This window comes from Pantherophis guttatus, chromosome 4 (assembly GCF_059756535.1).
Source record: "Pantherophis guttatus breed Tessera chromosome 4, ASM5975653v1, whole genome shotgun sequence".
NCBI lineage: Eukaryota > Metazoa > Chordata > Lepidosauria > Squamata > Colubridae > Pantherophis > Pantherophis guttatus.
Genome location: NC_142066.1, coordinates 133,857,106 through 133,877,692, shown reverse-complemented (window position 1 = coordinate 133,877,692; position 20,587 = coordinate 133,857,106). Strand labels below are relative to the sequence as shown.

The following is a 20,587-nucleotide window of genomic DNA, read 5'->3' as shown; positions in this document are numbered from 1 at the left end:
TTTTAGAAGTTATCTATTTAGGAGTTGTATATTCAGTCTTCTAATCTGGAAGACATATGTTTAATTCAGTGATATGCAAGACTAGTTCTTTTTAACCAGTTCTATGGCCAATGCTTGCTTTACTTACCTTTAACTTATTTTTATATCTATAGATACAAGCACATTTCTAATATATAATGAAGACCATAAGGTCTGTGTATATGTTCAGGCTGCCACCTATGTCACAACGGCTGCTTGTAGTTATGAAACTGAGGCACAAAAATTCAAGTGGATTTCCAGATACCAGTTGATGAGTGTTTCCAAGAAATTATGTTTGGGAGTATCTTCAAAAATTGACTGGACACCAGTTGAGTTGTACCCATGCGACTCAACAAGTAGCCTTCAGAAATGGGAGTGCAAAAATGACACCCTTTTTGCTATCCAAAATGCAAGCCTGCATTTCAACTACGGCAACAAAAATGAAAAAAGAATTATGCTCTACCGTGGATCAGGCTCATGGAGTAGATGGAAAGTCCATGGAACTAAAGATGATTTATGCTCCCGGGGCTATGAAGGTAAACTGGTCATGCTTGCTTGCTGTCTCCTTCTTGCATCCAGTGATGTCCACAGAATGTAATAATAATAATTAAAAAAAAAAGTTGAGATGTTGGCGCAAAAAATCCATTTATTTATTTGCTTATTATTTATTTATTTATTTATTTGTTTGTTTGTTTATTTATTTATTTATTTTTTCTAAAAGAGGAAAAATAAAAACATTAACATATACAAAATATTAAAACTCAGTTAAAAATTACAACACATTAAAAAGAAATCCACAGTTATTCTTAAAAGTCACATTAGATTAGGATTACATTCAGCACCTTTTGAACTCTTAAAGAACTAATATTAAAACCACATTAGAAGTTGACAAAAATAGCCAAGATAATAAGAATTAACTGGCAAAATAATTAGAATGAATGTATTATTTTTAACTAATATGAAGCAATCCATCAATATATTAGCCAATTGGACAAAACTTCATGTTGAAAGAAACACAAATATGGGATGTGACAAGGCAGAATTTTACTTAAAGAACTTCCAAATTAAAGTTAGTTCAAAATTATATGTAAGATTGCTGTATATCTCAAACTTACTTTGACAGACCTTCATTGAAAAGATGAGATGTAACTTTTATGGAAAAGCATAGTGTATCTCAGTGATGCGTTGATATAAAGTCAGCTCAATATACTTCATAGGAATATGAGATCTGATCTTACAGGGAAAAAAACCCAATTGATAGGGAAAAAAAGTCAGTATTTAAAAATTGTTTCATCCTAAAATGAATCTTATTGCAGAACTGCCTGGCTTTCTGGCATTGCTACCGTAAATGAAAAATAATTATTCAAAACTAATTGCTATATTTCCAACACTCCCTTTCTATATATATATTATACATTTGGCAATCAACTATGGAGCAATATTCCAAAGAGAAAAAAATGCCTTCAAATGCCTTCAAATTTATTTGAATGTAATATTGACATAAATACAACATTCCCCCATTGATATTCCCATTCTTGCTTATAAATTGTCCTATTTAATTATGCATCTGTTTAATTGTGCAGTCTTTGAATTGTTCAGTTTCTGAATCATATTTCTGTAAGATGTTTTGCGTGCGCACACACACACACACATACAACAAATATTCTGAATTTTGTGATGTAAGCTTTTCAAATCTCCAATATTCCACTCTGTTTTTGTAGTTCCTTTCAAATTATACTACTTACTAGATGGTAAAAATATTTCTGGCCTTTCAAATGAAATAGTCTCAAAATATTTCATCTTTGTTTTATTAAAGATTAAACCTTGCAATATAATCTTGCAATATAACCTTGAATTGTTATATTTTCATTGATCATTTTAGCATATATGCCTCTATTATAGTAGTAAATATTTAATACTAAAGCAACAGAAGTCTTGAACTCTTTTTTTATTTGATTCAGATTCTAAATAAGATACTAAATAATCAAATCCTCTGTTATGCACATCTATTTGCACCCAACCAAAGATATTTGTTCAGGGCTTCTGATTCCTCATTTCTTTATTCATGTTAAAATTAAACATGAATACGCAAAATTAAAATTGAATAATACCCCTCAATGTTCCATCAAAATATCTTATACATTTAATGTTCAATCTTTTCTTTTCAATTTCATGAAAAAGAAATTGGTAAAGTAGAAAGCAGTTGTAAGGTAAATAGGCAGAAAACAGTGGAGTAATGCTGAGAGATCTATTATACAATCATCCTGAAATTTGGCAATTCCATGCATGCCAAATTCTTTTGTGCATATGTGTGCTGCATGTCCATGTATGTGGCATGTGTCTTTGTGTCAGTACTGATTCCTGGCAACTGCCTGTACATGTCCCTGCAGTTTTCTTGGCAATATTTTATTGTCTGCTTTCTAGGGTTGAGAGAGAGTGACTGGCCCCAGCTCTCCAGCTGACTTTGTGCCTAAGACTAAACTAGAATTTATTTATTTATTTATTTATTTATTTATTTATTTATTTATTTATTTATTTATTTATTTATTTATTAATCAAATTTCTATACCGCCCTACTCCCGAAGGACTCAGGGCTGTGAACAGCCAAGATAAAATACAGATAATACAAATATTAAAAAATCCCTTAAAATTATTAAATATTTCGGCCGAAACACAGATTAAAACACCCAATTTATAAAATCACAAATTAAAAAATTTAAAAAATTTAAAAAATGGGAGTTAGGCCAGGCCAGCTTGCTGAAATAGAAAAGTTTTGAGAGCACGGCGAAACGTGCGCAGGTCTGGGATCTTCTGTATCTCTGGGGGGAGCTCGTTCCAGATGGAATTTACACTGCCCTGGTTTCTAGCCTGCTGCCTAAACCACTACACAGAACTGGCTCTCTATACCAAATAGTGGAGCCCTTCACAATGTCATGCAGATCCAAAAAACCTGTATCACACTGCTCTTGCCAACTTCCATTTGTTTACACGATCATGTATCCAGAAAAGTAGAGGTATACTGAAGATTTCACAGTGTTCACTTTGGACACTGCACCATTAGCTTTGGCAGGAGAACTTTCCTTTTTCTTCTTTCTAGGAATGAACATTTCTTACAAAAAAAAAAAGTAAACTATTTAATTATTTCTTCTCCCCTTCATTCCAGACTTATTTACCTTAAAAGGCAACAGCAATGGGGCTCCTTGTGTATTCCCTTTCCAGTACGCTACCAAGTGGTATGCAGAATGTACAATTGAAGGAAGGACTGATGGTTTGCTGTGGTGTTCAACTACAAGAGATTATAACAAAGACATGAAATATGGATTCTGTCCTGTGAATTGTAAGGATTTTTCAAGAGAAGTTTGGATTATGAAATGTTATTATGGTACTATATAACACTGTTGTATAGAGGAAATACTTGCTTTCTAAAGACTAATATTTGTTTGTTTAGTGAGAGAATACAAACAGATTATCTCTGGGTAGTATATAAAAATAATCAAACACCAAACATATAGAAAACAATATGTGCCATTAAATAGCAACTAAAGCAGTAAAGAGTGGTCAGAATTCATTATAGAACAGTGATGGCTAACCTTTTCCAGACTGAGTGCCCAAAGTGTGCGTGCGCAGGCCCAAACCCCCAAAATTCAATGTGCATGTCCCCCATGCATGCGCATCGCCCCCCCATTCCCCGTGCATGTGTGACAGAGACCCAACGACCAGCTGGCCAGTGGGAGGTGCACGTGTATGTGCTGCAGAGCTGAACTGGGATGACGGCTTGCGTACCCACAGAGAGGGCCCTGCGTGCCCCCTGTGGCATGCATGCCATAGGTTCGCTATCACGGTTATAGCATATAGCTCAGATAATTGGAAAGTCTACTCATCCAGAGTATGAGCCCTGGGGAAAATGCTAGGTCTTGATTGTCTTTCTGAAAGGGTTGGGGCCAATAGTGAAGATGGATGAACCAGATAGGAGGTGCTACCAAGAAGGCACACTTCTAAGATCCATAAGGTGACATCACTTCACTAAGGGAACCAGGTTTGTGTTCATTTTGTTTGACCTGTGGGACTGTCAAATGCATTTGGGAGCAGAAAGTTTTGCAAACAGCCCTCTCCTATGCAATGTATGGTGGCGGGAACTAGTTTAGTGTAGTAGCTAAGGCATGACGCTAGAAAGCAGGAAAGCTGTTGGGCGACATTGGACATTGAGGGCAATGACAAACCACTTCTAAAACCTTACCAAAAAAGGTTTTCAGGGGACTTAGAGAAAGAGAGAGAGAGAGACAGGGAAGGAGGGAGGGAGGGAGGGAGGGAGAGAAATGAGAGAATGAGAGGCAAAGAACAATATAGGATTTTATAGCTGATAACCAACTCCAACATCTTGGAGTTAGTTAGTGAGCTACTTCAGTTCACCGAGTAGAGTTATACAGACATAATTTTTCATTTTATTGCATTGTGGACCAGTTGATACTCCTTGATATATTGAAGATCAAGGCCACATTAAGTATGTTGCAATAATTCAAAAAGTATTATGGAGTCAATGTAGTTAATGTATGCAATTAATATGCAATATGATTAAACCATACATTGTAAACCATCAATTAAGAACAGAGCATATTTTGTAAGCATATTATATTGTTATTATATAACTCATTTCTAGTATGTATTTGGGTGTATGAAAAGTAAAAACCATAGCATTGTTTAGATCGTGAAGGCTAATTCAGGAAAAAGTGGAACTGCATCCTGACCTTTTGACACATTTGTTTTGCACATTGTCTTCTGTATGTTCTTGCAAAATTGTCTAGCTTACAGGAAGCATGACAGATAACTCTGATCTCCTTCCTGAATTTTATAATTGAAGAACTTTCATTTCAAAGCATTTCATTTCTGCCTCTTTTTTTGGGGTTAATATTGGTATAATGGAGATACTGTTCTGCAGACCACTTTTATATTAAGCAGTTAGTGAATTAGCAACCAAAGGTTCTTCTCCCAAAGGTTCTTTTTCAAAAGTCAACTGGACTTTGTTTTTTCTGTAAAGCTTCTTCAGTTCTTTTTCTGTTTTTCAGAAGCTTCTTGGATAAGAAGCTCATGAGAGAACCATGACCTGGATGACTGGGAATCTCTAATCATTCAGCTTTCGTCTTTCTAATTACTTGATCCTAGTCCCTATGACGAGTGCCCTGTAGCAGAAAAACTCAGAATCCGTGGTTCTATGATTCGTTTATGAAACTAAGGGATGATTTGTTCATCTGTAGCTGCTGTGAACACATTCACATATTATGCTCAATTAAAGTAAAAATAAATGATTTATGACTTAATCACAACTTGTTACGCCATCTAATTAATGTTGTTTAATGTGGTATGTTCTAATGAAATTAGGCTCTAGACCTAGATGGAGAAAAGGCTGCTATTAAATACATACATACATACATATATACCTACCTACTTACCGACATACATACAGCGTAACCATTTGTTCAAGGAGTTATCATAAATTGACTGTAATTCAGTGGCACCTACTTATGGTTAGTGCAGCCTTTCAGAATTCTGATGACCTTCAGATGTGTTAACATTCCTACTACATAGACCTGAGACAAGGTTGACTCAAAGGCACAAATTAGTAAATAAATCATGGAATTCATAGTCTAATACATCAATAGAAAGATGGTGTGGGGAAGCCTGGAGTGATAGGCATTCACACATCTGGAATGTATCAGTTTCAGACATTAGTGCAAAATTGCCTCTTTTCTCTGTATAAACTATTACTTAGACATCTATTCTTTGCCTATTCAAGTCTTAAGCTTTCTTTCGGCTGCTTGACCAAATTTTATTTTAAATATAGGAAGAATCCTCACAGTACTGAATTATGAAAGCAAGATTAGTATGATATTGTTTTATTGTTTTAAAACCATGGGAAATATGGATACATCTTTCTTTTAACAGCTGATGCAGAAACCTATTGGATTACAGACCCTATGACAAGTGTCCAGTATCAAATAAATTCAGACGCTGCCCTAACCTGGTTCCAAGCTAGTAAAAGTTGCCAACAACAAGGTGCCAATTTGTTGGGTATCACAGAGGTACATGAACAAATGTACCTGACAGGTAAATAATTTAAAGTCCATTAATATTTGTAGCATTTCATACAGTACAATCAGAGTTAAAATAAAGAGGAGGCCCTAACATTTTATTCCCAATCCTGCCTATGGCAAGTATTAGTATGTCCGGGGTTATTATCTGTCTATTGTTATCTTCCCTGTTATTTGGAAAATCAGGACTCACAATTGCTCAGAAGTGGCTCCACCATGAACTGTGAATATGAACTGACTTGGCAGGGTAGGTGGCTCTGTTAGTATTCTTCTACAATAAACAATTTAGGATGTAGCATTGTGGTTGCAGAAATATGAGAAGCAACTAACTGTATGCTTCATGTCTCCCAATAATTGTTGTAATTGTTGCTGCATGCTACTCAGTGTATATTCCTGAAACAGATGCATTGCTAAATGTTGATCCTTTTTCAGGGTTAACTTCTACTTTGAATACTGCACTCTGGTTTGGTCTTAACAGTTTGGATTTCAACAGTGGCTGGCAATGGAGTGGTGGCTATCCTTTCAGATATCTAAATTGGGCACCAGGTAGTTTTCTCTTTTATGTTAACATACACATTTTAAAAATTTACTTTAATTTGTTTTTGCGTTAAAACCTTATGTCACCTAATTTTTCCTATTTTATATGGATAAAAGAAATTAAATGGTTTCTTCAGCAGTTGGTATATTTCTCCCTTCCACCTACTCCTTCTGAATGCTTTAATTCAGTGGCCCCCAAGCTTTTGGGCACCAGGGACCGGTTCCACAGAGAGGTTTTTCTCCGGACTGGAGTGGGCGTGGTTGCCTGCATCCCTTGAATGGGGCTTCACTTGTTTGTATGGCCTGTATGGATTTCTGGCATGCCACAGACCAGTGACAGTACATGGACCAGGGATTGGGACCAGGGATCAGTTCAAATGTGCACAGTGTGGAATGCCATTGTCTGTACTTTGTGTTTCCAACACACACAATTTAGGGAGGAAAGTACTAAAAGATAGTAGAAGGGACACTATATTATCAGGCTGCTGTGCAGGTGTGAGCCCAGTCTTTGTATTCTTGCATATTATAAAGATCTTTTGAACACATTGCACAGTCTTGTCCATATCCACATCTCCATTAGGTTCAACAAAGTTTTACAAAATGATGTAAGAAGCTAATAATACCCTTTTTTGCCTTCTACTTTGTTTCCTGAAGGAAGCCCTTCCCCAGAGCCTGGGAAGATCTGTGGAGTATTAAATCCTGGTAAAGCAGCCAAGTGGGAAAACCTGGAATGTGTTAAAAAACTTGGTTACATTTGTAAGAAAGGAAATGCCACTCTGAACAACTTCATTATTCCTTCAGGTAGGTTAGTAAATGCAATGTGGAGATAAACTGACAAAATTGGTGTTGCGCTGATGGAAAATAGCAATAGCATTTAGACTTGTATACTGCTTCACAGTGCTTTACAGCCCTCTCTAGCAGTTTACAGAGTCAGCATCAGTGGTGGGCTGCTGCCAGTTCAGACCAGTGAGGGCGAACCAGTAGTTCCAACGATCGGGTGGCCCCGCCTACCCGCCCCTGCACTATCCTGTCCTATATTTTCTTCTTTCTGGCTCAGTTGATTCGCATGGCAGAGCTGATTTCTGTGCCTCCGCTGTTCTACTTACCGGGGCTGCCTTAGAAGGTAAGCAGCTGAGCTTCAAATTGCTGTATTTTGAACTTTGTGCGCAAGTGTGTTAGGCGCGTGCGCAGCGCATGCCCACAGAACCAGTTGTTATACTGGTTGCAGCCCACCACTGGTCAGCATATTGCCCCCAATAATCTGGGTCTTCATTTTACCCACCTTGGAAGGATGGAAGGTTGAGTCAAACTTGAGCCGGTGAGATTTGAACTGCTGAACTGCAACCAGCAGTCAGCAGAGGTAGCTTGCTGTATTCTAACCACTGTGCCACCACAGCTCATAGTGTTCTTAGAAAAGATAGTGTTCTAAGTTTTCTTAAAATGTACTTGTGAGTCCAGTCATAAAGTTCATACCAAGGGAACCCTTTAAATTTTCTAGTCCTGTGAAAGTCTAGCTTTAGGAACTAATATTGACTCAGAAATATATAATCAACTATATCATGTTCAGAAGCCTCTAACTTCCAGTAATAACAATTGATGAGGATTGGGGAAGTCCTTGGTGCTCTCTGAGCTTGGTTCTATTTTTACAGACATTTGACTACCCAAACTAGTAAACACCATCAGTGTTAATCAACGATAGGAATGTTTCAATAAATTCCTATATAAAACTTTGGTAGGCATAATTTAGGTGTATGCTATTGATTTTTTCCATTATTTTCTCATCAGATTTATATAGTGGTGGGATTCAAATTTTTTAACTACCAGTTTTGTGATCATGGCTTGGTGGGTCTGGCTTAGTGGTCATGGCTTGGTGGTCATGTGACTGGGCGTGACTGGGTGGTCATGTGACTGGGTGGGCTTCAAGGGGCATCTTGTCTGGCCTCTCCTCACCCCTCCCCTTCCAGCCACTCCTTGCCTTGTCTTGCATGTTATGTGAGAGAGGAAGCTTTTTCAAAGTCATCTTCCCCTTGATACTAGCCAATAAGACGAGAGTGGCCACATGGTCGAGGCAAGGGATGCAAAGAGCAACTGTAACTATGCCGTGGTGTGACTCTAAGGCACCAGCCAAGGCGTGTGAGGCCAATATGTAGTGGTGGGGTGGGCTGGGGTGGGGCCTGCCAGCCGGTTTGCCCAAACTGGCTCAAACCAGCTGAATCCCATCACTGGATTTATATCTCAAGATATCTTCAGAAGTTCAGGATGGTATAGAAATAATTATTTTCTCCTATTTCCTACTTCCCAATCTTGTGTAAGAGGTTGGACTGAGAGACCCTGGCTGGCTCTTTAGTCACTGAAGGAGCTTCCATGGCTGAAGGTGGATGCCTCTGATGCCAGCCTTTCCCCTTAACCTTCGCATCACACAGGCTCTTTTTGCTTTATTATTTTTTTCCTGGAACCGTAAAATCTACCAAGCCATGTGTGAAGTTAAAGACATCCATTTAGATTAAAAAAAATATGACCCCACAAATGTCTAATCTTAGCATTAGACCGAACATGAAAATGAAGTGAAAATATCACTGTTCCTTCAAGCTTTCTTTGTTTCTTCACCATAATAATTCAGGGTGCCAAGGGAAGTATTTTGCAATTGCACAATTAGACAACAGGAAGTCAAATTCTTCACTATCTGTAGAAAAACATCCGGACAGTTCCTTAAAGCTTGCCCATCCTGATTCTACAGACAATCTTTTTGTTTCTTTTTTCTTCCATCCTTCTGTACCTCATTATTAACTATCTGTATCCCTTTATTGACTCTGTTAACTTTCTGTATCCTATTTCTTGCCTCTGGAAGCCCAGGTTTCCTGTATACATCACTTTGCCCTAGAGCATTTTCAAAAGAAGACATTGCACCAATTCAGAAAACAGTTGCCTTCAAGGGTAGAGATTATTTACTTCTGACTTTTTTTTGCAATTTATTTTAAATCAGTTTAAAATGAAAACAATAACAACAATTCTGCAGTGAATTTGTGGCCATTCTATTTTTCCATTGGCAGGATTTTTTAAAAAATCCCAGCCTATTTCCTGACTCCTGATTACAGTGGATGCATCCAGGGAAAGGGGAATTAAGATATTTGCTGCTTTTGCTCATAGGGACTGTTGTAGACCGCCCCCCTATTACCAGACAAATACTAACAAAAGAAGCATTGCTGGTCTTATTACCATAGTGCAGGACCAAATTTAGCCTATACCCAGACTTGGTCAGATTTTATTTTTGTCTTCCTCCATCAATGCTCTATGCATTGCTTCTTCCCCTTCATTTACAGATCCTCAGTAAACCAAGGAGCAAACTAGGAGTGACCATCAGAGAAAGGACATTTGAGAATAATTGTGTAAACAGTCTGGATTGCCTCACATTGCCTATCAAGAACCTGGACAACCAGGTTCTTGATAGATTTGTCTGCCAGATTGTTGGAAAACTTCTTTTGGTTTCTGAATAGTTGAGAACAATCCATCAGATGCCAATGGTAGTTGAGGTGAATAGAACTTGTCTTATAGAGGTTGCTGGTAGCTGACAAACTTCTCCGGACCAGGACAGCTATGATTCTGGCAAAAGAGCGATAGAAATGGCCTCCCTAACCAGATCACAAGGCAACTATTCTGATGCAAAAATGAGGTCATTGTCTGTCCAATTATGTGGTTGAAGCTGAGATTACCTAAAGACGCTCATGGAGGCCAGGAACTCATAGGTCTTACTTGTCCCATCCTGAGGCATGGAAATTTCCTGTCAACTAGCAGGTATTTGGTGAAGAGAAGGTTTCCAGCTTGAAAAGGAAGACCAGATCTAGTGATCAGGAAAAATACAGTTTGTTCGGAAAAACGTATTTGTTAATTATCCCAATGCATCATGCCAATTTGTTGGTATACTTTCCTCTAATTTCTCCTTGGTATTTCCTGAAAACAGATCCAGGTGTTTCCTAAACATATTAATAGTTTGCTTTTTCTCTGGGCTTATCTGCATTGCCTGAACCGGCCCACAACCATTTTTGGAAGGTAAAAATGAAAGCCATTGCTCTGTATTTACCTGCTCTCATTACAAATGCAAAATTTGTGTCTATATTTCTGCTTCCATTTTAAAGAAACTTTCCTCCCTATTGTCACCTCAAGTGTCTGTTTTCTTTGATTGACTGCTTTGTTACTGGTGAGCCTCAGCAGTTCACAAACTACTTTGCAAAGGCACAAACAGCCCCTAAGGTGAGCTAATTATAATTCCCTTCTATAAAGTGTTCAGTGATTATCAATAATGCCATAATAACACATTAGTTCTAACACTTGCCTTGTAAAAGGAAAGTTATTGCTTCAAAATACTGCATAATTTTAAAAAACAATATATTTTCCCACTGAGCTTCTTATTTTTCCATGGATTTTCTTTTTAAAAAAGTCAAATGTTATACAAGTTCATGTTTTTTTCTAATCACTCAAAAATCCATGAAACAATGCAATGCTGGAGATATATTCTCATACCCAGAGAAATAAATAATAATTTATTAGCACAGAATAGCCCAGATAAATAAAAATAACTAAATATCATTGTATAATTGTTTTATAAATAATTTAAGATTTGCATACATTTCTCTTGGTTTTGTAATTAGAAACCTTCTACTTCGAAGGCTGATATTACAGGTGCTGTGTCACTTTAGCATTAATGCTAAAAACAGCTTTGGAAGACATTAGAGTCCATCAGGGCAGTAATAATGTTTACAAGTAATAGTCTCTTACCAACCACTTGTTCAGCCACCATTCAAAGTTATTGTCAAGCACAGGAAAATCAGGAAGTCTAGGCATTTGAAAGAATATACAGATGTATTGCAAGCTTATGCTCTTTACAAGAATTTGAACTATTAATAATCAAGGCAAATAGATGGTAGATAAGAGTCATTGGAATCCAAGCTGGACCGGACTTAGATCTCTTGTGGACATGAAAGGACTCAAGACTGATGATGTGTTTGACCCCCTCCTTTGGGCTCAGCCTGTTCATCTCCTTCAGTTATAGTGACATTAAAAAAAGGTAATGTATGACTGGTCCTTGAAGTTGCAGCTGTCGCAGTGGTTCTATAGTCACATGATCATAATTTGGGCACTTGGCTCCAAATGCCCAAATTATGATTGCATATTTATGATGATCACAGCATTCTTTTGTAAAGAGCCATGGTGGCGCAGTGGTTAGAATGCAGTACTGCAGGCTACTTCTGCTGACTGCCGGCTGCCAGCAGTTCGGTAGTTCGATTCTCACGGGGTTCAAGGTTGACTCAGCTTCCCATCCTTTCGAGGTCAGTAAAATGAGGACCCAGACTGTTGGGGGCAATATACTGACTCTGTAAACTGCTTAGAGATGGCTGTAAAGCACTGATAAGTGGTATATGAGTCTAAGTGCTATAGCTATTGCTATTCTGCAGTCATGTGATTCTAATTTGAAGATTTATCTTCTGTGAGTTGTCAATAAGTAAAGTCAATGGGAAAGTTGGCAGGAAGTCAAAGTCAGTCATGTGATGATACACATAATAATATGCAGTGACTCGCTTAACAACTGCAGCTGGAACTGACATCATAAATTGGCATGATCACATGATGTTTCATTTAATGATTGCACCACTTAGTGATGGAGTTGTTAGTCCCAATTATTGTTAATAAACGAGGACTTAGTGAGCTATATTTTAAAGCCTGTATGCATATGCATTTTGACTTTTTTTTCAGTTTGTGTATCTACCCTCAATTTAATTTTGTAAATGTATAAAATAAGTAAAGGTATATATGGTCAGTAAGACCTTCCATAGGAAGAAAAGTCATTGAATTTGCTATTCTAAGATAATAAGATGTCCAATGAGTTGATGTGGTAGCGTCTCTGGTCTGAATATAATGTAAGCAAAGTCTTCTACTCCAGACAGGATTTTTAAAAGCCATTTCAGTACCAGGTAATCATGAATATAAGACCAAAGTAGTTTAAAATGCAGTATGGATATGCCCTCTGTTTCTGTCTGTTTATGTGTGTCTGTGTGTATATATATGCACAAACATACATACTTGTAATATACTGAGTGCTTTATTTTTAGAATCTGTACTTATTAATGATAAATTATTAGACATAAGTCAAAGGATGCTACATTTTAATATTTTAAGAAATATTTATAGCATTTTTAAAAACCTGATTTTAAATGAAACAAGGTTGCTACAGCAGTTTGCAAATCAGAATGAATGTTGACAGTTTCTCCCTTTCAAGCTCAGCTGCACCAAAAGAAAAAAAGATATGAAGAAAGGTAAAAATCATGTATGCAAGAACTTTTTCATAAAGTTAACTTGTATAGTTAGCTATGGTTGGCTGAACATTAATGTAATGAGAAAATTTCAATATTTAAGTTCACAAACTACAATATGTGAAACTGAAATACATCCCACTATGGCTAAAGTTGTTTCAAGAACGAGGCCTTTGTTAGAGTTCCTTATAATTGCCAGTTTAAATGGAAGAAAATCAGAAGCAGGAAGTGTGAAAATAATGCAACTACCTCTTCCTGATCTAGGGAAGCACGTTAAAATAGAATAGAAGTCTTTATTGGTCAGAGAGCACCAAAGGCCCCTCCTCAACCAGCCCACCTGGTTGAGGTGGACAGCCATATAAATGCAATCAATAAAGCACTCAACAAATATCTAAACTAAGCAGAACTTTAATAAGCAATAATCAATTGTTGATGTGATGTTTTTCAGATTCTGGTATATTGGCTGATTGCCCTGAAGGATGGATATTTTATGTGGGTCAATGTTATAAGATTCGCAGACAAACTACTTCCTGGCAAGATGCTTCTAGTCTGTGTAGAAAGGAAGGTGGCGACCTGGCAAGCATCCATAATGTGGAAGAGTACAGTTTTATTATTTCTCTGCTTGGGTACAGTGAGTATCAGTATGAGGTTCTGTGAATGTTCAGCCCTTTCTAAAAACATGGTTGGTTTAGTTGAAAGTAACAGCAGTGGTTTATTTTGACAATACCAGTTTCATACATCTTGCTAAATGATTAAGACCTATTGCCATTAAGAATTTTAATTCTAATTCTCAGGCTGCTGCTGTTTAATGCCAGGTCTGTTGTTAACAAGGCCCCCCTCGTTCGGGACGTAATCCTGGAGGAGGGGGCTGACCTGGCATGCATAACTGGAGGGGACCAGGAGGAGGGTTGCCCCTCTCAGAGATGTGCCCAGACGGGTTCCAGATATTGCATCAGCCATGACTCCAGGGAAGGGGTGGAGGAGTGGCAGCTATTGTCCGGAAGAGTCTTTGCCCTCGCAGGATCCCTGCCCCTGAGATTGTTGGATGTGAGTCTCTCCTCTTGAGGTTGGACTCAGGGGTTCAGTTGGGCTTGTTGCTGATGTACCTGCCTCCCAGCTGCGTTACAACAGCCCTGCCTGTGCTGCTAGAGGCGGTAGCCGGGCTGGCAGTGGAGTTCCCCAGGCTTATGGTACTGAGGGACTTCAATTTGTCATCAGTTGGTGAATCCTCAGATGCGGCTCAGGAGTTCATGGCTTCCATGACAACCATGGACCTGACCCAAGTAGTTCAGGGTCCGACTCATAGGGGGGGACACACACTTGACCTGGTGTTTCTCTCGGGGCAGTAGAGATATGATCTGGAATTAAGGGGTATAGATGCTTCTCCCTTGTCGTGGTCAGATCATTTCCTGCTGAGGTTAGACTTCAGGACGCTACTCCTCCATCGCAGAGAGGCGGAACCAATTAAGTGGTTCTGCCCCAGCGCCTAATGGACCCTGAAGGGTTCCAGAAGGAGCTTGGGGAGATACCTAACTCCCTTGTCCACAGTCTGGCTGAGTCCCTGGCGGCTGCCTGGAATAGGCACTGGACCGGATTGCCCCTTTGCGACCTCTCCATGGCGGTGGATCCAGGAAAGCTCCCTGGTTTACTGAGGAGCTCCGGGAGATGAAGCGCCAGAAGAGACGTCTAGAGCGACGCTGGAGGACCAATAACTCTGAATCTGTCCGAACACTCTTAAGAGCCTTTATTAGGACTTATTTAGTGGCGATACAGGCGGCAAAATGCTCGCATTTTTCCGCACTTATTGCATCCGCTGATTCGCGCCCAGCCACCCTATTTAGGGTGACTCGCTCCCTCTTTAATGTAGGGGGAGTGGAGGAGTCCTTGCAGGGTAGAGCTGAAGAATTTGTGCAGTTTCTGTTGGATAAAGTCGCTCAGATTTGGATGGACCTGGACTCTGATTGGGCAATTCTGACCGAGATATGGGGGCAGGTCTTAGTCCTATCGTGTGGGATGAGTTTGAGCCGGTGACTCCTGAGGAAGTGGACAAGGCTGTAGGAGCGATGAGTTCCTCCACTTGTTTGTTGGACCCATGCTGGTTTTGGCCAGCAGGGAGGTGACACAAGGCTGGCTCCAGGCTTTAGTTAACGCATCCTTGAGGGAAGGGGCCTTCCCGCAACCATTAAAGGAAGCGGTTGTAAGGCTCCTCCTCAAGAAGTCTTCCCTGGATCCAGCAGAGTTAAAGAACTTTTGTCCAGTCTCCAACTTACCCTTTGTGGTAAAGGTTGTAAAGAAAGTGGTAGCACTTCAGCTCCTGCAGTCATTGGAGGAAATGGATTATCTAGACCCTTTTCAGTCTGGCTTCAGGCCTGGATATAACACGGAAACTGCTTTGGTCATGCTGATGGATGATCTCTGGCGAGCTCGAGATGGGGGTCATTCCTCCATCTTGGTGCTACTTGATCTCTCAGCAGCTTTCGATACCATTGACCATGGTATCCTTCTGGGACGACTAAGGGAGCTGGGAGTGGGACGCACCGTGTTATGATGGTTCTCCAATCTCTCTGGTCGATCACAGTCGGTGTTGGTAGGAGGACAGAGGTCGACCTCTAGGCCCCTTGTTTGCGGGGTGCCTCAGGGCTCGGTCCTCTCTCCCCTCCTATTTAACATCTACATGAAGCCACTGGGTGAGATCATCCGATGACACGGGGTGACATATCAGCAATATGCGGATGATACCCAGCTGTATATCTCTACCCCGCGTCAATTCAGTGATGCGGTGGATGTGATGTGCTGATTCCTGTGAGGGTCTGGATGGGAGTCAATAGACTCAGACTTAACCCAGACAAGACCGAGTGGCTGTGGGTATTGCCTCCTAAAGACTATGTTGATTGTCCATCCTTGGTTCTGGGGGGGGGAGAAATTGTACCCCTCAGAATGGGCTCGCAATTTGGGTGTCCTCCTAGACTCACAGCTAAGATTAGAGCAACATCTGACAGCTGTGGCTAGGGGGACCTTTGCACAAGTTCACCTGGTGCACCAATAGCGACCCTACTTGGATCAGGAGGCTCTCCTCACAGTCACTCATGCCCTTGCCACCTCACAGTTAGATTATTGCAACGCAATACATGGGGCTACCCTTGAAAAGTGTTCGGAGACTACAGTTGGTCCAGAACGCAGAACGCAGCCGCGCAAGCTGTCGTGGGTGCACCTAGGTACACCCACATTACACCAATTCTCCGCGAGCTGCACTGGCTCCCTATTGGTCTCCGGTCACAATTCAAGGTGTTGGTTATTACTTTTAAAGCCTTACATGGCTTAATGCCAGGTTATCTTTGAGACTGCCTTCTGCCACATAGCTCCCAGTGACTGGTAAGATCCCACAGAGTTGGTCTCTTCCGGGTCCTGTCAGCTAAACAATGCCAGCTGGCGGGCCCATGGGGAAGGCCTTCTCTGTGGCTGCCCCAGCTCTCTAGAACCAGTTACTTCCTGAGGTCCGGACCATCCCCACCCTATTAGCCTTCCAAAAAGCAGTGAAGACCTGGTTTTTCCGGCAGGCCTGGGGCTGTTGATCTCGCTCTTGTGATCTGGTGAGATCGGCCATGAATGACGTGAATGAGTTTTTAATGTTTTTAATGTTTTTAATTTTTAAATGTTTTTTATAATAATTTTTTAAAATGTATTGTGAGCCGCCCTGAGACTTTGGAAAGGGGTGGCATATAAATTGAATTAATTAAATTAAATTAATTGTGAATTCAGTCCTTTTGCTGGATTTTCTGAAAATTTCTGTATGTGTGCTTCCTCCTATCTTTGAGAACAGATGCATTGATTCACGTTCATGAATGTGGGAATGACATTAGTCCTATGGAGAGATTGTGGTTTGAGGGAGTATATGTTGTCAAGTTGGGTGGAAATCTAATTTGTAATTTCTTTCCCTGCAAAAGAAATCTTTCTACATATGTCTTATTCTCAGGGCGCTTGTTGGGATAGTTTAACTTTATTATTACAGATGGTGAAAAATTCTGGACCTGGTATCACTGTTTTCTGTTATATAACTTCCCAACATTTTGCAAAATTTGGGCATGCCTGGATTTTCCAGTTCCATGAAAAGTTTTCCTTTGGGACTTAATTGACCTGTGTAGAATCAGGAAGACTCTGCATTCACATGGAAAGAGAGAGAAAGGGAGGGAGGGAGAGGGAGAGGGAGAGGGAGAGGGAGAACAAATAAGTTCAAGAGCATTATTTCCACTCTTGAGAATTTCACTACTGTTTTCTTTTCTTTTGAAAGAAGAATTGAAAACACCTTGTTCTTATCCAACTGAAGAAGAACTTGGAGAATAAAAAATACAGATTTTATTTTCTATGAGATACTAGACTGAGAACTCTAGGAACAGGAAGTAGCAGTCAAAGTTTGAATTTTCAACTGGTAGTTGAATAAACCTTTGCTTTTTGTTGCATTTTCAAGTCAATCTGTTGTATATTTAGACTAGTCTATTGGTTTTATTAAACACATGCACATTATCCAAGCCATCCATCATGATTAGAAATCTTTGCTTGAAAGTGTGGCAAGCAATGCCTACTGATCTTTGGGAAATTAGAAGGGAGGAATTGTTACTCATTAATATAACTCATCCTGTGGATATAGAAGGTCACAAGTTCAACTCCTGTATGTGAGCTCAAAGGATCAGATATTAAATGGCCGGAAAAAAAATTTAGCCTAGATTTTTTGAGGAACCACTGCTAAATGGGTCTAAATATTTCATGGCAAGTAGACTATTTGGTTTTGCTCAAAGCTTTTTTATTTTTTTAAATATATGTTAAATGGGGATTTAATGCTCAACCAGTGAAGCTTTTTCACTGGTAGGAGCAAAATAAGTAATACAGAAGAAGCAGCAGGCAAATATTGAAGTTCCATAGTTAATGCAAGATACCAGATTAAGATTTGTATGATGCAGAACTTTTAATTTGGAAGACATACTGGTATGTTCCTTGGGATGATTAGATATTGGACATATTTATCCTCCATCAGGGAGATCAAACCTGTGGGACTTCTCCATATATGAGCAGCATAACTATGGTGGATCATAGTGGGTTGCAAAAAAATATTTTTGTGCAGTGTTTGTTATGCATTTCAAATCTAGAAACTGCGTTTCAGTTAAAGTGAATGTTGAGAATTTTGCATAGACCACAATGTTCCACACTTGGGAGAAGGATTCTGCTTCTTGCACCATAATATCTCCATTGTTGGTAATAGGATGTGTAGGGACAGGGACGTGAAAGCAAATAGAAAAACCATGTGAAAATTTCAGGAATTCAAAAAGCAGTACCTCTGTTATGAGACAGCAATCAAAATGACAATAAGAGCAGGAAGCCAAATAGTATAATGTGCTCTGCTCTTTTGGATTTTGTACAAATCTGAGGCAATCATATATACATGACATTTTATTCATAGTATTTTAGCCCTGTGGAAAGGAAACACCTGTTATATTCTGGCATAGGGTCAGATTATACTGGCTACTCTTCTATGTAGGACATTTTAAAGTTATCTCCTCTTGTTTAATGATTGATTAATATAAAAAATGTCTGCACAAGACATCCAATTAGAAAATTATTACTGAAAAGCAATCCCTTCATATTTCAACGCTGTTCAGTGGAGGATATGTTTCATTGAAACCATTCCTTATGTACCACTTGTGAAGCAAAGATTACTTGATCCACAGGAATGAGAACTGATTGGCAGAATGGGAGAGGCAGTGATGTCTTCACACAGCCTTACAACTTTTGCCTAATCTGACTATTTGTCTCATTGTTCATAATGGGCAATGCTTGCTGAGAATAAAGAAGATGATCTTGATGGAGTCATGCAGGCAAAAGGATTTGAAGTATTTTTTTAAAAAAAATCCAGAACAAGAAGATAACATTTGCAAATGCCTCAGCCAGAGACATCCCTGATTTAGTGAATTAAAAGAAGGAAGAGGGGGTACAGTACAATCAGACTTCCAAGACTATTTCAATAAGACTAGTTTTTATCTTCCTGTGGAGTTGATTTCCTGGTCTGGTCTACCTACTGGGATTGACAATGCTTGATCTCCTTGTGGATGTCCTTGCATATAACCCAAAAGTGGAAGGAAAGAGTTAGTGGGAAATCTGTATATTTGAGACCATTTGTGGGTGACTTGATCTTATGACTGGGAGTTCTGAGAATCATAATCCTGACACATCTGGAATATGCCAGGTGGAAGAAGTGACTTAAATGACTTTTCATAATCAGCAGGGGACCGCAATACAGGAGACAGCATCCATGATTGATATGGATTGTGGAAAAAATTACATTGTTTTAATTTAATTTTATCTTAATCTTAATCTTAAAAATGTGCACAATATCCTTTAAACCCATTCTTCCAAAATAGTTTGCAACATTCTAAAATCACATTAAACAAGCACACTAAAACATTCACTAAAATGCAAAGTAAACTATAAACAATAAAAACATAAGTAGAAGATTGATTATTTAGAAAAAAATTATTGCAGCATACATGTTGAAAATATACTTTTTGTTTACTTGCAATGAATCAGAATCAAGTGATGAATTATGGATTGGTCTGAATGATCTCAAGATTCAAATGTTCTTTGAATGGTCAGATGGGACTCCTGTTACATATACCAAATGGTTCCGTGGCCAGCCAACACATGCTAATAACAGGCAAGAAGACTGTGTGGTCATGAAAGGAAAGGTAAATGAAGTTTTGACATCTTCACTATATTCTAATTAAATATTGTTAGAATCATCTTAATACTTGACTAGTGTATGTAGTGAACTGATTGAATGGAGAGAATCTTTTAAGCTTATTATGTGGCACAGTGGTGCAGTGGTTAGAGTGCAGTACTGCAGGTTACTTCTACTGCCTGCCGGCTGCATGCAATTTGGCAGTTCAAATCTCACCAGGCTCAAGGTTGACTCAGCCTTCCATCCTTCTGAGGTAGGTAAAATGAGGACCCAGATTGTGGGGACAATATGCTGACTCTTTAAACCACTTAGGGAGGTCTGTAAAGCACTGTAAAGTGGTATATATGTCTAAGTGCTATTGCTATTATTGAACCTGTTGTGCATGGCGACTCCTCAATGTTAGTACCTCAGGTTGACCTGGTGAGTAGGGATATTGAAGAAATGGCTGAATAAGGATAATAGAAACAGAGCAACAGCATTAAAAATAAAGGGTTTTAGGATCTGCACTACTACATACTAGTTTCCACATTAACTTTAAATAACTAATAAATAAATAACGAAAGAATAAATAATTTAGACAATTAATTCCCACCTTTCTTTATATTAACTGAGATTATAGCTCATGTTTTGCGTATAAAGGGCTCCAAATTTGCTCCCTGACATTTCTAAAATAAGGCTGGAAAAGCTATCTTGTCATTAAGAGAATACTGAGATAATTGGATAAGAATTTTGCCTTACTTTAAGACAGTATCCTGCAGAAGAACCAACAAGCTTTGGTAGACCAGCACTGGGCAAAAGTACATGACGTTCAATTTTGGAATTTATAATCTGCGCCAGTTCTGATATCACTCCACAAGTGTAGTTTTAAGAGCTGTGTTTTATTATATTTCTTTAATTTGTTACTATAATTTCAA

At 39.0% G+C, this 20,587-nt stretch overlaps 1 protein-coding gene across 1 annotated transcript in view; it reads left to right on the top strand.

Annotated features, from left to right (window-relative positions):
• MRC1 (mannose receptor C-type 1) overlaps positions 1-20,587 on the top strand; it is a 61,201-nt gene that overhangs the window by 3,335 nt on the left and 37,279 nt on the right. The window contains exons 2-8 of the mRNA XM_034401809.2: positions 153-554; positions 3,182-3,355; positions 5,959-6,120; positions 6,537-6,650; positions 7,296-7,442; positions 13,395-13,577; positions 19,523-19,680. Coding sequence (XP_034257700.1) covers positions 153-554; positions 3,182-3,355; positions 5,959-6,120; positions 6,537-6,650; positions 7,296-7,442; positions 13,395-13,577; positions 19,523-19,680 — 1,340 coding nt within the window. The remainder of the gene's footprint in view (positions 1-152; positions 555-3,181; positions 3,356-5,958; positions 6,121-6,536; positions 6,651-7,295; positions 7,443-13,394; positions 13,578-19,522; positions 19,681-20,587) is intronic.